This window comes from Trachinotus anak, unplaced genomic scaffold (assembly GCF_046630095.1).
Source record: "Trachinotus anak isolate AG129_WGS33_773 ecotype Australia unplaced genomic scaffold, CSIRO_AGI_Tana_v1 ptg000002l, whole genome shotgun sequence".
NCBI classification, from domain to species: domain Eukaryota; kingdom Metazoa; phylum Chordata; class Actinopteri; order Carangiformes; family Carangidae; genus Trachinotus; species Trachinotus anak.
Window position 1 is genome coordinate 10,993,178 of NW_027273853.1, and position 16,378 is coordinate 11,009,555.

The 16,378-nt window shown below is 41.5% G+C and overlaps 1 protein-coding gene across 1 annotated transcript; it reads left to right on the forward strand.

The window, feature by feature from the left end:
- The first annotated feature begins 774 nt into the window (after positions 1-774).
- On the forward strand, positions 775-16,314 carry LOC139631836 (protogenin B-like). Its single transcript, XM_071496440.1, has 19 exons — positions 775-976; positions 1,619-1,918; positions 5,035-5,179; positions 5,341-5,474; positions 5,568-5,864; positions 6,092-6,251; positions 6,388-6,635; positions 7,287-7,451; positions 7,739-8,044; positions 8,942-9,127; positions 11,029-11,124; positions 11,240-11,426; positions 11,681-11,808; positions 11,960-12,130; positions 12,529-12,711; positions 13,407-13,530; positions 13,647-13,785; positions 13,901-14,008; positions 14,102-16,314. Exons 1-19 carry the CDS (start codon positions 910-912, stop codon positions 14,513-14,515), a joined length of 3,558 nt encoding a protein of 1,185 aa, XP_071352541.1. The 5' UTR covers positions 775-909; the 3' UTR covers positions 14,516-16,314.
- Positions 16,315-16,378: the final 64 nt, after the last annotated feature.

The window sequence follows — 16,378 nt, forward strand, 5'->3', positions numbered from 1 at the left end:
CATAAATAGTGAAGCAAAGACAAACATTCTCTGATTCCAGTTTTTCAAATGAAATGATTTGTTGCTTTCTTTGTAATATATGAATGTAAACAAAATATATCTGGACTGTTGGCCAAGCATAACAAGACTATTGTAATCACAAAAATAATCAGCAGATCAATCAATAATGAAAATAATCATTAGACCTAATGATAAGCCAGTTCAGCCACATACAGCAGTTACCACAAACACACATTGAGTGTGGGACATAAGAGGCATAATTCAAGAATACAATTCAGAGGGAGAAGCTGTAGGTTGCATTGAAGTGTAGCTTAAGACTTTGTGTGTGTGGGCACTTTTCAAAGTTTACAGTTATTTATGTCAAAGAACAAAATGTGAAGATTATTAATATTGAGAAGCTGTAGGTTGCATTAAAGTGTAGTTTAATGCTTCTTGTGTCTGGGCGCTTTTCAAAGTTCACAATTATTTATCTTTGGTTGAGTTTGGTTATTTTATTGTACCTGATGAGCTCCCAGGTCCTACTCCAGGTGAGGATCTCACAGGAGAGAGTAAGGCCGCATCATTCTGGAGGTGTAATGAGTCAATCAGCAGAGGAAACTCTCCAGTTCCGCATTCTGTGTGAGGTCCTCCCGGGGGCCCCTGAGGTCCCCGGACCCCATTTTGAGACAACCACACACACACACACACACACACACATAAACACACACGCACACGCACGCACACGTTTGCGTCCGGCCTGTGGTGTCAGCGCATGCGTGAGAGGGCGGGGTGGAGGGGGTCCCCGGCTCTGCCCCTGTGCAGCCTCTGGTCCTCCGCCGCCGGCAGAAGTGGGTTTGGGGATCTAGGAGCAGCACGCAGGAGAGCGGCGGTCCGCGCCGGGGAAGGAAAATGACACAACAGTCGTGATAAATGGCGAAGTTTAAGATGAAAGTCTACAGGCGCTGGCTGCTTTTTGTTTTGTTTCTTCCTTCATCAGGTGAGGGTCTTGTTTTGTGATTGATGGGATCGTTGTTAGTAGGTGCGCTGCCCTGACTCGTGGTCCGCGGACCGAAACAGACATATATATATATATATATATATATATATATATATATATATATAACTATTCTGTGAAAAGACGGTGTTGTTTAATGAGCCACAGTGATGTTGCCACAGGTTGTTGTCTAACTGTGCACTTTCTGTGAGTCTGGCGCTTCTCTGTCACTGTGTGAGGTCGGTTTGGATGCTCATCATCTCTGTGTCCGATGTGTTTGACTGGCAGCAAACATAAAACACCTCGTTGTTCCTGAAAGAGTCATGTTTTTTTCTTTTTGTCAGGATAGCGCATTACACAGTAACTAATACACCTGCTATTACTTCAACATTTGTGTCAAGACATACAGTGTGTCACAAAATGTAATGTTTCTCAGTAACATCATTCTGTATGAGCTTTTATTTTTATTTATTTATTGTTTATATTTTCCTGTAATAGCAACATAGTTTCCTTAATACCTGTGTAGTACATAATATATATGGTCTGTCAGGCATGTCGTTGCTGTTGTTGTGCAGCTGTCTTTAGTATCCCTCTACTCGGAGACATACCAAACTCTTTACTAATGTTCCTGTTGTTTTCCTCCAGGTGTTTTATGTTTCAGCGAGTTGTCCTTCATCACAGAGCCCAGTGATGTTACTGTGCTACCAAAGGACCCTGCTGTTTTGGACTGTCAGGCTCATGGGCAGCCTCCAGTCACCATCAAGTGGCTAAAGAATGGAGTTCGTTTGGCAGAAAGCGAACACATACAGTTTCTGCCCAATGGCTCCTTGTACATACCAAAGATAAAACATACCAAGGAGGATTCAGATGAAGGATTCTACCAGTGCCTCTCCCAGAACAAATACGGAGCTATCCTAAGCCAAAGATCACGTCTGACTATCGCCAGTAAGTATGGAGCACAGAGTGAAACAAATTCTCTGGGGCTAGCATGGACTTTATTCTTGTTTTCCACTGACTGGACCAAGATGGAGTGGGTTCGGTGTTGATGGTATTCACTTCAACATGCAGGCATAAGAATAGCAAGTTCATGGGGTAATAACCTAGAGATGGGAAGCAGATGTACTCTCTTTTTTTTACTGAGTCAAAACCTGAACCTAAAGTCTGGGTTTCCATGTAAGTGGAAGTTGTTCAGACTCCACTATGCTTGAGTTTAAAGCTGTGAGTCCAGTTATAGGAACATTTTAAGAGACAGTAAAGAAAGATGGAGAGTCAATCTAAAGGCTCATAAATACTCCATAAAGAGGCAGCCCTGAGGCCGAGTACACTGTCTCTTCCTTGTTTTGAGGGGAAGTGGCACCTGATCATGTGTGGAAGTGGTCAAGAAACATTGGCAAAAAGTTAGAAATTAGCCTTCTCTCTCTCTCTTGCATGGTAATGGCATTGTCACTGCAGGCTGTGGCTGTGTAATTGCTGAATGGTCTGCTACACAGAGGAATCTGTGAAAGGCCATTTGCCTTTTAGCCTTTGTTTGGAGTGCCCCTGACTGCTCCAGAAGAAAAGGCTAGGTTTCCAGGGCATTTGTTTGTCCACATATCAGTGGACAGGGCAGCTGTGTCTATTCACTGGGCCTGGTCTACCATGGCCGCTTTCCACAGGTCTTAGAAAGGATATCCCATGACTGGTGTCATGGAAACTAGAACAACCTTCTGATATATACTGATTTTGACAAGGACACTGAAGATAGAAAATTTTGTTAAATGTGATACTCAACAGAACAAAACAATGAAGACCTAGATACAACTATCATGCAGGAGGAGATTTATAAATGCAGAAATGCAAACTGGGAGATAATTCTTAGCAGCTTTTTCATACACCAACTCTCTGACAGTCTTGTTGTGGCTGTTGCCAATCTAACTGATGGCAAAAAAAGGTTTTCTACCACATAAAGATCTTTTAAAGTCAAGTTTGACTCGGGGTCCAGCCTTTGTCAGTGAAAGGGTTAAAGGTTTTTGGTCAGCTGTGGGCGGGGAGTGGAGGATGGGCCTCCTCTGTGCTCCCCTTCTGTCCAGAGGTCCCGGGGTCATGGGTCAGCGAGGAAAGGCTTTGTGATGTCACAGGCCTGCTCTGCCTGGGCTGCCCTGCTGTTCTCTCTCCCAGCCCACAATCCCTTTCTCTGGATCACTCCCTCTGTCGCCCTGTCAAGCTGAGCCCTTTTTAAAAGAAAGGCCAGTTTGTCATGTGAATGAGTGAACTCGAAATTCCACAGTAAATAGTCTTGGTCCTTTCAAAATATATTTACATCCAGGAAGTATTTTCCTTGCAGTGCTTGGACAACATCACCAGTTTCAGTACCTCTTAGATTTAGAGAGGTAGTCAGATATCTGTCATATATTTCTCATAGTATTTGCAAAATAAGTTCACTAAGTTCAATAAGGGCTTTTCTATGATATGGTTTTACAAAATAGCATTTATTTGAGGAGATAAACCACATAAGACTCACAAGGTGTTCTTTTGTGAACCAGTGGTAAACTGACTTCGATCTGCTGCCCAGTTTGGGCTAAAATTGAATGGACAGGGGGTTGAAGCGAACTCTGACCTCTTTAGAGAAACCTTTGTGCTGTTTGACCTAGACATTGATTTGTTCCATACAACAGAGGTGACCAAATTAGCGGATCAGTCTGTGCAGGCCACACCCACCATCTACATCTCTGGTCCCACCAAGAGCAAAGATGCTCTGTTGTCTCCCAGATGAGAGTAAACAACATATTATATTTAATTTCCTGCCAGGCGCTGAGGATTTTTCATGATGCTCACCAGTCAGGCATGTTGTTTGGAGACAGAATAGGTGGATTCTTCCTGACCTCATGACAATACAGACTGTTGGAAGATAATTCAATATATTTTGGCATGGGATTTGGCTGTCATGTACCTTAAACAAAAACATACGGCCATTTCTAAGGAATACCTTACAAGCAAACCACGAAGGGTCATCATTTCTGATTCTGGTGTAGGCTAAACCCCTAATGCACAGCACATAAACAGGGTTACCAGTTTATTTGTGTAGTATTGATGAGATTAGGTCTTAAATTAAAGGATTGCTCTTTAATTTGGATCTCCCAAAGCTCAGGATTTGAATGTGGAGTTTCAGTGGGAGAACAGGGTATTGATTTTCTTTAACATGATATTGACTTCCTTCCTGTGAGTGAGGGGGAAGGGAGAGAGTTATCACCTTAATGAATGAAGGTCACTGGTCATATTTTATAGTGTTCTTCAGATTAATGCAGATTGGGGGTGTCTTATTTGTGGTGATTATTGAAAGACCTTTTGAATGCACATCAACAGAACGTGACTCAGCAAACTGTGCACCACTGTATTAGTTAATGTAAAGCAGGTATATTTATACTTATATCAGTGCCTATATATCAGGGTCTAAGTAAACACATGTACATATGCATAGCTGTAAAATGTGTGACATGACACTGACTAAATTTGAATATTTTTGCCGTTTTGTAATGTGTCATCCTTGACTTCTACAAGAAATAGCTTTACTTTTGTATTACAACATTATTCTACATATTTTCTTTTCCTGGTGGTTGCTTGCAGCCCTTCTTATCCAAACTGAATTGATTCGTTTTTATCTATAAAAATGCATCATTCAGTGTCATTCATCAATTGATCCATTGATTGGACCAGCTGGTCAGTATGGGACCTGAAAGCTCATCTGCACAAAAGCAAGATCATGGTGTCTTACAGAAATCAATTCCTTTCATAGAATCAGTTAACATCCATCAAAGTCAGGGCTTTGCATGCATAATGTATAATGTTTTACCAAAAGTGGAAAAAAATGCTGTATTTAATGTGTGACTATCACAACTAACTGCATAATACATTTTTGTAAATAATCATGTAAATTATCTAATGCACTAGCCCACGACTAAAACAAATACCCATTAATGGCCCAATAAGTAAATAAGATTTTAGAGGAGCTTTATAAGGATTAGGGTAAGAATTTTATGCTACTGATATTTCCGGCCTTGACTGATCATTTATTTTTTCCACAGGTATCTCAGAGTTTGTGTTGCATCCTGTGCCTATGGTGGTGACTGAGGGGTCAGTGGCACGATTCTCCTGTGCGGTCACCTCCAGCCCTCTTGCTACCATCACCTGGGAGCTCAACCAAAGCACATTACCACTACAGACAGACAGGTACCTGCTGACATGCCTTGAGTCATTTAAGACACCATCATATAGTTGTCCCCATATAATAAACTTTATTTTGTCATGTATTTGTAACGTATGAGTTGTTTTATGTCGCCACATTCTGCAGCTGTCCAGTTTAACCTAATGTTACTTTTGTGTGTTTGTAGAATTACTGTTTTGCCCAATGGAGTCCTTCAGATTCACAATGTACAGCTGGAAGATGCTGGACAGTATCGATGTGTGGCAACTAACATCGGCAGCCGCTTGAAGAGTCGAGAAGCCATGCTAACTGTCAACCAAGGTAAAGAGATTACACCTGATTAAACCATCATATAACTGTCATACCGTTTAGACAACTTAATTAATTCTTCAAAATGTTCCTTTTCTCGTGAAGGTGCACGTCCTAAACCACGTCAGAGGCCCAGAATCATTGCTGGACCTCAGAATGTCACAGTTTCTCTTCACCAAACTGTGGTGCTGGAGTGTGTGGCCACAGGCAACCCCTGGCCCATCATCTCCTGGAGCCGGGCTGACAGTAAACCCATCGATGTGTACAATGCCAAAGTGCTGGGGAATGGGAACCTGATTATTACTGATGTCAGCTCCAAGCACAGTGGTGTCTACCTCTGCAGGGCCACTACCCCTGGAACGCGCAACTACACTATTGCTGCAGCTAACCTCACAGTTCTAGGTACTGTAAACATTAAGAGGGTCACATGCGTTCACCATAGACCCCATCTACTGTCTACGCCTTGTAACCCATGTTCCATAGTACAACAAAAACATTTGCAGATGTGAACTAATCTTTACACTCAGAGAATGTGTGCTTGTAGAGACACTGTGTGGTGCAAGATGTCAAACAGTTAGTGTTTGTCAAGACTGTGTTTTCATGACATTTGTCTTAAACCTCTGTTTCAGAGCCACCATCCATTGTTGAGAGGCCTGAGAGCCAGACCCGTCCAAGAGCAGGCACAGCTAGGTTTATGTGCCAAGCAGAGGGAGTGCCTCCACCACGCATCAGCTGGCTGAAGAATGGAGAAGAGGTTCACTTGAATGGAAGGATTAAAATGTATAACAGGTAAATTACAACAGTAGTGGTCTCAATCAGAGATAACTAAGTACTATCAACCTCCCTCAGTTGAATAAAATTAAAAGTATTGAAGTAACTTTTCTTTGATTTTTGCTGATTTTTATTGTTTTTTATTGGTTCACAGTAAATTGGTGATTACCCAGATCATCCCTGAGGATGATGCCATCTATCAATGCATGGCAGAGAGTGAACAGGGCTCTGTGCTGTCCTTGGCTCGCCTTATTGTCGTCATGTCCGAGGACAGACCCAGTGCACCGAGAAATATCCATGCTGAGACCATCTCAAGCTCTGCTATCTTACTGGCCTGGGAGAGACCACTCTACAATGCAGACAAAGTCATTGCCTACTCCATCCATTACATGAAGGCTGAAGGTGAGGCCAAGAGGAGGAACCAGTGAATTATGTTTCAGGTTTTGCATTTGAGCTAAAAAAAAAAACGAGGAGAGAACAAGGAAAGAAGGTGTGAAGAGATCGAGGATGACAGTCAACCACAATAGACAATCTCACTCACACATGTGATTAACTTTCCTTGGTGAAGGCCATCTGTTGATGCTGCACAGAGCAGAGGTCAAGGAGGACTCAGAATGGCAACTTCACTGAAATAACAACAGGCTTAGACAACCCATTGTCCACTCCCCAGCTCATTCTGCTTGCAGTTAAAGGGACAGCGTAACTTTTTAGAAGCCTCACAGTATTTCAAACTAGTAATGTAAGGAGATATTTAACTTTAAGCATTGAATTGACAGTTAAATAACTCTATGTAATCATATCTGCCTTTGTAGCAAACATGTTTGTTGATGTGTAATTGAATTGGCTTCAAGGGGCCTGGAGGCAGTTGTGTTGCTGTGCCTAGTATTGCATATGTTTGTAGAAGGCATGAGTGACACTGGGAAACTATAAGCATCAAGCCTTTCATAACACTGGCTGTTTACATGGTAGATGCTTGACAGCCTTTCAAAGAAGTTTCTTCTTCTTTGGATAATCTTAACCTATTTCCTAACTTTCTGATCTGTTGCATGTCAGGGTCAAACAACGAAGAATACCAAGTTGTTATTGGCAACGACACGACCAGTTATATCATCGATGACCTTGAGCCAGCTCGAAACTACAGCTTTTACATCGTGGCTTATATGCCAATGGGAGCCAGTCGTATGTCAGACCAAGTCAGTCAACATACCCTGGAGGATGGTAAGCATAGAGCATTGAGCCTCCCAGCATTCCATGCAATAAATCACTTTGGTAGTTAAGCTAACATGCATGCAAGTGGTGTGTACTCAGAGCCCATTTTGAGTGGAAATAAGGGGGATGGGCGTGCTTTCGTTAGCAGAGTTTTCTTGTATATTCTACTCACTAACAGCAAATTTGTGTGAATAATAGATAAATATATGTTAGTCCAGCTTTTTGCCAACAAGTTTGTATTCTGAAGAGATGCATTCAGTGTCAAGCATGTCTGTGATATTCTTGTCTTTCTGCAGTGCCTTTGCGTACCCCAGAGCTAAGTCTGATCAGCTCCAGCTCAACAGATATCCAGGTGAACTGGAAGCCGCTGCCAGCCAAGGTGAGCCGTGGCCAGGTGTCTGCATACAGACTATCCTATCGCACAGCTGCAGACAACACCGTCACCTCTGTGGAGCTACCTCAGAATAGCACTGAATATCAGCTGGAGGGCCTGCAGCCTGATACCATCTATCTGCTCCGTATGGCTGCAGCCACCCGTGTGGGCTGGTGTGAGCCTTCAGCATGGACCTCGCACCGGACACCCAAGACCTCCAGCAACAAAGGTAAACCTGCAGATGGCTGAGAAGGAAATGTTAAGAAACTTTGAGAGCTGGTATTTTAAAGTAATTTTTGCATTTTTTCTATGCAATCTCATGACATGGTTGTATAGAGCTTTTTTTACTTAATTTCTTACTAAGTTTTAATGCAGATTAGAGTTTATTTAAGTGGGTCAAAGTTAGGGATCCTCAATAGAATAATAAGAAAACAACAAGTACATGCTATAGAGTAATAGATTCACATGGTGGTAAACTGGCAACTGGCTATCCTTTTGCTTTTGGCACATCAGTGTTTTTCTGTTCTTAGAATACCATGAGGGTCACTAGAGCTCACGCAGAGTGGCCGGCTCATGACTAGACTTTGCTCTTGTAGCATTGTCCCACAGTCTTTGTGTTGGTTACCCAGGAACCTTTGCCCTTCGCTGTCAGTGATGTGAGAGCGGCCTCAGTCATGGGTCATAAAGAGAGGGCCTCAGGCGTCTATGTGGGGGAAAGAATAGCCTCTTTTCATGGCCTGGTGTGTTGGGGGAGGCTGTTTGTCCACCAAAGCTTTTCTTGTTTTCAGAAGTTTGGTTATATATTAAGGCGTATATGTTGATCACAAAGAGTATTCTACATTTTTGATTTGAGGATAATGTGTAGATTGGTAATTGTTGCTACAAAGCCAGCTGCATATTTTCTTCCAGGAGGCAGCTGAAATTATAACAAACACCCGAAATTCTCAATATGAATTGACTCTTCTGAAAAAACATTATCTTAATGCAGTGATGTTCCATCTTCCATCTTTTTTTGTTGTTGTTCAGGGTTCAGTCAGTCAGTTCAGTCTTTCTTTGTGCTCAGTAATATTATAAATATGAGTGTTTATTGATCCAGTGCCTGCTGTTTCCAACCCCCCTCCCTTAGTGCCTACAGCCCCTATTCTTCAACTTGAGCCGCTTAACTGCACCTCTATAGTAGCACGCTGGCAAACCTCCTCAGAGTCTGTGGCTGTCCAGGGTTACCGGCTGTGTTACCATGAGGAAGGCCAACCAGAGCAGCCCAACATCCAACTGCAGGCTCAAACCTATACCTACACCATCAGTGGCCTTGGTGAGTGATGCTCTCTTGTTGTTACAGCTGACAAGTTGTGGGGTCACAGGATAGTGGAGTGAACGGAAAACATAAGATTATATTTGACTGTTTTAGTGCATTTCTACCATCTAGACCTCTGTTAGGGTGTTGAGACTGCAGATAGTGACAGATCACTTGTCTTTTGCACTGCTCAATTTTATTCAGTGGGCAGTTGGATGGTGCATTTGCATTTTCACCCCCTGTGCTGGGCGACCCCTCTTTCCTAACCAGAAGCCCTCTTTAGTCCGGCTGCAGTATTGTGTGAAATCTAGCTCCCAGGGTTAGAGGTCAGGGTCCAGATGTCCCTCCCACCACCATTTCCCATCCTGCAGCTTGCATAATTACCCCTGGCCATTGTGTTGTATCCAGGGCCAGACCTGCCCTGTAAGACTCTGGTCACTACCCCCTTTTAGCTGGACACTGGAGCAGACAAACAAAGACCCCTGGGATTGGCCAGAGCTGGGCCAAGCCACTGACCTCTAGCCGTGAGACAGCAGTCTTGGATTAGGACCCCACCCCCACTGGTCATCTGCTGTCCATGTAAATAACCCACAGCAATCTATATGCAATATAAACCAGGGCCATACTGATCAAAACTGTATAATTTTGTCTGATGTTAGCCTTCAGGCACAGTTTGGCTCCAAAATAATGAACTAATGAAATAGAAACAGGTATAGTGTGAGTTATTGTTTTTAACTTAAATGTTTTTGTAATATTTTCTGTAATTACTTGCTCAAAATGTCAAACCTTTTATTATGGCTCTGTATGGACAGTATCACAAGCCACCGTCATTGGTTCCAGATTTATAATATCACTGTTGACAATATAACTTCTGTTTTGGAGCCATGTTTGCTCCAAGTTGAAGGCTATAATACAAGGCCAGTAGGAAGAATGTGAAAGGGGAAACAAAAGGGGCCCAGCTCCTATCCCACAGTTCTGCGCCCAGATTCCTTCTGTTCTATCTTGGCCTGACCTGGTGACCCCAGTCAAACCCCCCCAGTCCCATGGGCCTAGGATCCCAGCAGCTGAACACTGCCCCTGGCCCAGCCCCCACAACAGGCCTGGACACACTGCCCTCACTGGTCAATACCCATACGCTGACCTTTCACACTGGAAGCATAAAACAAATCTTAACACTCCCTAAAATGTCCTGATTTAGGAGCTGAGGCAGTTGTAGTTTTTTAAGTTAAAACACAAAATTTGTTGCACATATTCAAACGAAAGCTGCGAACCCCTAGACCTCATCAATCTCTCTGATGTCTTCCAGCCAGGCCTTCTTACAGTCTTTTGTGTCCGTAATTATTCAAAGTGTACAATACAAACAACATCACATTTTACCTTATCCATCTCTTTTGTTCTCCTTAAAGTTAGTTACTTTCTTTGTTTGTATTGTGTTTAAAGCACAATCTAGTGCTAATAAGGTTTTATAGCTGTAAAATCTTTATAGGCTTTCAAAGGGGAAAAGAAAGTATCATTTGTGTGTTATTGATCATGTCACCATATTTACTGTGCCTTGGGGCCTGTATATCTTTCTTATGCTCCTTACACATGACAACACATGATAAATGAGAGGTTGTTGTGACTCAAGAGACCACGAATTACCCATGCATGGGGGGTGTCCAGTTATGACCTACAAACCTCCCCTCCTGCAGCTAAGTGTCAAAGTGTCTCTTTGCCTTTTATCCATTAGATACTGCTCTATTTGTTAGATTTTTAAGGCTTTGGCATTATTAGCCAAGTTATTTTGCCCGTATTAGATTATTTGTTTGAAATTGCACAAGCACGATAATTGCACAAGCTGCTTTGTGCAATTATAGTAATGTCAGTTTGAGCAGCCTTCAGTTGTAGTAGCAGTTGAAAATTGATCATTTGTTTTCCAGATCCAAGGAGAAAGTATCATGTCAAGATTCTGGCTGTCAGTCAAGCTGGAGATGGCTATCAGACAGACCAAACAGTTAGTACTCCAGGATGTGTGTGTAAGTACAGCTCTCTATTTGTTTATTTCAGAAGTCTTACAATTTAAATTAACATAGAACCTCCTCTCAAATTCGGAAATGTGATGAAAAAATATATTTTGTTTGCATCATTCAGCAGCTAGAGACCAACTGGCAGCAGCCCCTCCACCTCCAGATCATGTGACTGTCTTGGCCAGTAATTCATCTGCAGTGTCCCTCCGTTGGAGCCGTCCTGCTTTCCCCTCTGGAAAGACTGTTAGCTATACAGTCCGCTGTACACCTGTGGGCACCCACAACGCCTCTGCCATACGCTACATACAAATGTAAGCTGAGAACCAAAATCAATTTAATATTTTACCTCTGGCATGACATTTAAAGCCTCCAAAACATATTTTTGGTTTGCTTGCATAAGTATTACATGTTTGCAAACGATAAGGGGTGGATAAGGCTTATCATTGGCTGTAATTGATGACACAGGATTTTAAGCTTCCCCTACAGTTGTACATGTCATACAGTAAGTAGCTCTGGATTATTTCCTGCCAAATGCCCATAATGTAAGCATGTTGTTTGTCCACAGCACCAAACAGAGTGTGATGGTTCAAAATTTGGATCCAAACACTCGCTATGAGTTTGTTGTGCGTCTCCATGTGGACCAGATGTCCAGTCCCTGGAGTTCTGTTGTTTACCACCAAACGCTGCCAGCAGGTAATAAATTGGACTGTAACATCATTTTGTCATGATTATGTTGCTTTCTGTGTACCCCACTATTTCTTCTGCAGTGCAGACTCATATCAGATTATTCCATATTTCTCTATATTCCATATTTCTATTATAAATGTGACTTCTCTGTGTACAGCACCCAGCCAACCTCCTGTGGGATTGCGAGTAACTCTGATTGAGGACGACACTGCTCTGGTGTCGTGGAGGGAGCCCACAGAGCGCAATGTGGTGGTTACACACTATACCATCCTGTATGCTTCCCAGAAAGCCTGGATGGCTGGGCGCTGGCAAATAATTCAGAGGGAGGGTGAGTAGTACATTGTATCACATAAATAAAGTAATGATAAATAAAATACAACTGAATATTCCAAAGTTTATCCCCCATAGACTATGACTATGAATGTTTTAGGGCACGTTTTGAACAATGAGAACATTTTGCTCCCCAGAAACTCTTCAATACATCTGACTTTGTTGAATTTCATTCATCTACAATACCTAAGAAATTTATCACCAACCACATAGGGACACACCCTCAGCACTTGTTTTAGTTGGTTGTGTATCACCTGAATGCTTCAGGTGTACCTGTCATAGGAAGGTATAAAAAATTATATATGCTGTCTACAGTTATTTATGCAACATTAAGTGCACCAGTATTCGTTTTCTGAACTTCTAATCTTCACTGTGTGATTCTGCTGCCATTTACAGGAAGCCATACTATGGCTCTGCTGGAGAAGCTGGAGCCAGGAAACATCTACCTGGTGAAGATCTCTGCCTCCAATCAGGTCGGTGATGGGCCATTCTCTAACATTGTGGAGCTGGCGTTAAAGCGGGGAAACACCCACCGGAGCAAGAACCCAAGGCACTCTGACAGCTCCCCGGACACAACAGGTAAGCCTCATGAAACACTGATGCATATATGATAGAAACGTCTCATCTTGATGACTCATTGATTCATTTATTATTTATGTATGATAGTAAAAGCTATACATTATAGTTTTTACTGGTTTTATTGGTGTTAGTGTTCTTAGGTTGAAATGAAATGGTGTGAATTTTCCATATGGAACTTCGTGGGCTATACTGTTATTAAGGTTGTGATGCCACTTAGGTTTAATCTGAGCCCAACTTTATATAATTTTATCTTATGTTGACAGAACTGCATTTTGTTGTTTATTGCTGTACATATGCAGAAAACCATACATGTCATTCTGACACTCATTTGAGTGAGTGATGGCTCCTCACATATTCTTTACATTTCAATTCAAGTTTAGTTTTCAAATTTCAAGTTAAATTGTAAATCTTGTTTTTTTTTCTGGAAAAACATTTGTAGTTACAGTATTTTCATATTAAGATATGAATATGGAGAAGTTTGTTGTTTTTTTTTCTGATAAAAACATATTGTACTTTTTAATGCACTTCTACAATTTTATATATAGACACCAGATTCTGGTCTTAACTAACATTTTGACCACTTATGTAGTTAGTGCATTTTGGCCTGTAGGGAATGTGAAGTTTTGTTAAACAGCAGTATTAACTTGTGTTGTCCTTTAATGTCCTCTCCACTGTACCACCTGTTTATCTTCCAGTGTTTTCTGATGGTCTTTACCACATAGACCAGAGGTCAATGACGGGGATCATTGTTGGTGTGAGCATCGCCTTGGCCTGTATTGTTATGTGTGCCTTGATCCTCATCAGCAAGGGCAGACCAAGGTACTGATTATAATCATTTGAAACAATTAAAAACAGTTAATAATTATACTGTAAAACAGAAACTATGAGATTTTTCTGACATTTGTTTACATCATTATTTTTTTTACGGCTAATAGAAAATCCTTCAGTCACAAAGTCATCGCTGTAGGAACTGGTGAAGGTCCACGTGCTGGTGTATCCCTGCCTAATGAAGGCCATGCAGAGAATGTCGAGGCCCTTATACCCATGATAAATTGTCACTTTTTAGATGCCAAGGTGAGTGAAACAAAACACATGGGCTTCTGATGATCACAGGTGCATGTTTTATGTTTAATAGAGCACAGGACTGTTTAAAGAGTATGTCTTTCTCATACAAATTTCATGTACCTAGGGTGGATCCAACATTGTCATAAATAGTGCCGGTCCAGTCAGCAACAAGAATCAAAGCAAGAGGTGGTTCCTCTTCAGGAGGGAGATCAGGAATCCTGCTCAAAGTGATGTAAGTGATGTGACATTATTCTTGTCAATCAGCTTTCTTTTTATTCAGATTTCTTTTTATCTGAATTTCTATCTCGTGATTCTTTATCTTTAGGTGGAGAGCAGAGCCAGTTTGTATGAGACTGGCAAGGTTGTTCTGAGGTATGACGAGCATTTAGGCTCAGCGCCCCTGCCGCCTTCTTCCCGGGAGATCATCTATGGACCATTTCACTCGGAGAGCTCTCACACCAGTGAGGGCAGCCAAGAGACAGGAGACTCCGGACACTACTCCAACGAAGAAAGCAACGAAGAGATGAGCAACCCTTCGACAAACCAGAGCTCCAGACCTGAATCTTTTGGGCCGGACGATGTTACCACTGTCGCTGAGATGAAGCAGTCTTTTGAAGTGGAAAATGAGGAGATGTTGAGTCATCCCAACCATCATCCCGCCACTGATGCTTCCCGGCTCTGCTGCACCTCGGAGGGCTCTCATCCCGCCCAGCACACGTCCCAAACAGCCGGATCCTGACATCACCCGGCCTGTGTCTGCTCTCCAGCAGCCGAAGCTACACCACCTCTTCCTTGTTTGCTTCCTGAGTTGAGCCACAGGGTTATTTCCTGAGGCACAAGGGATCAGGAAACCAGCTGCTGGGACGGAGGAGATGTGTTTTTGCTTCGGATCTACCTCAGGATTTTGTATGAATGTTTATTATAACATTTTATTTCCTATTTTTTTCACAACTTTCTACCTGTTTGCCTGTGTTTGGCGTTGTCTGTCCTAAACCAAAGCTCACCCATGATGAATGTTAAAAAGAATGTCAGAAATGTACTGTGATACATTTTCATTATATTTAATTACTTTCCACTGGAGTGAAGGGTGTAGTTGAGCCCTTTTGACTGATTACCTACCTCAGTGTTCTGTTCTTGTATTTACATTACTACCTCCTTTTTACCACATGTTGTGCAGTATTATCTCACTCAAGGTGAAAACATTTCGTTGCCATGTCTTGTTACCTCTGTCGGGGCATTATTATCTGGAGGTCCTCATTTTTTAAGTTCTCTCCCTTTTATTTTCACGGTTAAAAGAGCTTTTGTTTCACATTGTTTGTCTTTGAATGATGTATGCTGTGAAAAGAACAAGTGCATTAGATATTGTCAAACTATTTGAGCTTTATATCTTATTGTTTGACATTTTCAGTGCACTGAACTCAAAGCTTTAATATGGCCTTAATATCAAAAGGGCTTTGCATACTATAGATAATGAGATCCAAAGACAGGAAAACTGTTCCCAAAGAGTTTTTGATAATACCATAGATATTATAAGGCAACCAAAAATATAGTTGATGTATATTAAGGGTGCGTTTGCCAAAATATTGTTCTTGCCAATGATGTAAATTTCTCTTAGTATGGTGGTTTGAATGCTTTTCTCAGTGTAAATTTTCTTGATGCTTTATTCTGGTGAAAGCTTTAGCACAAGTCTCCCAGACTTGTGTTCCATTTGCCTTCTAAACCATTGCTAAACGCAGCGGTGATGCCGGTGCTATTATCCAAAGAGTTGTCTGCTTCCTCAGATGGGTGTGGCTTTTCACTCAGTTGATCCTTGGTATGATGGGAGGTGGAGATATTCACGCAAGACCAAAGATCCAGTGAGTCCTGCTAGTGATGGATGATGATATTTATTCTTTGTGTAGAGAATCATCTGTCACCGTTCACCAATATTGCTTCACGGGGAAGAATTCATTTCATCTCCTCATTATATTTCCTGTCCAGGTGTGACAATGAAGGATTCTGACTATCATAAAGGAAACCCTATGTGTGAAGAGCAACATAATCAATTTTTATATCTTTGTAATACAAAAAATCCTAACCAAAGAAACTTTAAGTCTCTGTTATTTAGTGATTTTCTTTGGTTTTCATTTACATTATTTGAATTTAAATGTGATAGATTTACAATGGTTTTGATTCCTAGAAAGGCATTTTACATAGTTCTTTTTTTAAAACGCTTGAGATGTCAAAAACTGTTCTGCTGCTGTTTCAAGTTCAAAGTTGTCAGTGTAGTACATTAATGTAAAAGGTTAATTTGAAAGCCACAGGTAATTTTTGCTGACTTAACTCAGGTGCCAAATGTAGATTTAGTGTAGACTTAACTGTTATTATTTAAGCTATGGTTTTCTGAAATTTCTGCATTTGAATACCAAAATACATCTTTTAATCCAAAGTGAGCAACAAAACAAAATATTTTAAGTGCTGAAATGTTGCAACAGATTTTTTGATACTCTCAAGATGATCACAAATACTAGATAATAAAATTGTTCATGGAAAAATAAATTTTGTGTTGTACTGTCTTTCATTGGGTTTATCGCCGTATATGTGTGCTGTGTTTGAGAGCAAA

What these genes read in the sequence shown, in the direction of transcription:
- LOC139631836 (XM_071496440.1), top strand. Translation starts at nt 910, where the DNA reads ATGGCGAAGTTTAAGATGAAAGTCTACAGGCGCTGGCTGCTTTTTGTT. An exon ending in CAAGACCTCCAGCAACAAAG is followed by an intron (nt 8,045 to 8,941) that starts GTAAACCTGCAG and finishes CCCCTCCCTTAG; the next exon opens with TGCCTACAGCCCCTATTCTT. An exon ending in GCCATACGCTACATACAAAT is followed by an intron (nt 11,427 to 11,680) that starts GTAAGCTGAGAA and finishes GTTTGTCCACAG; the next exon opens with CACCAAACAGAGTGTGATGG.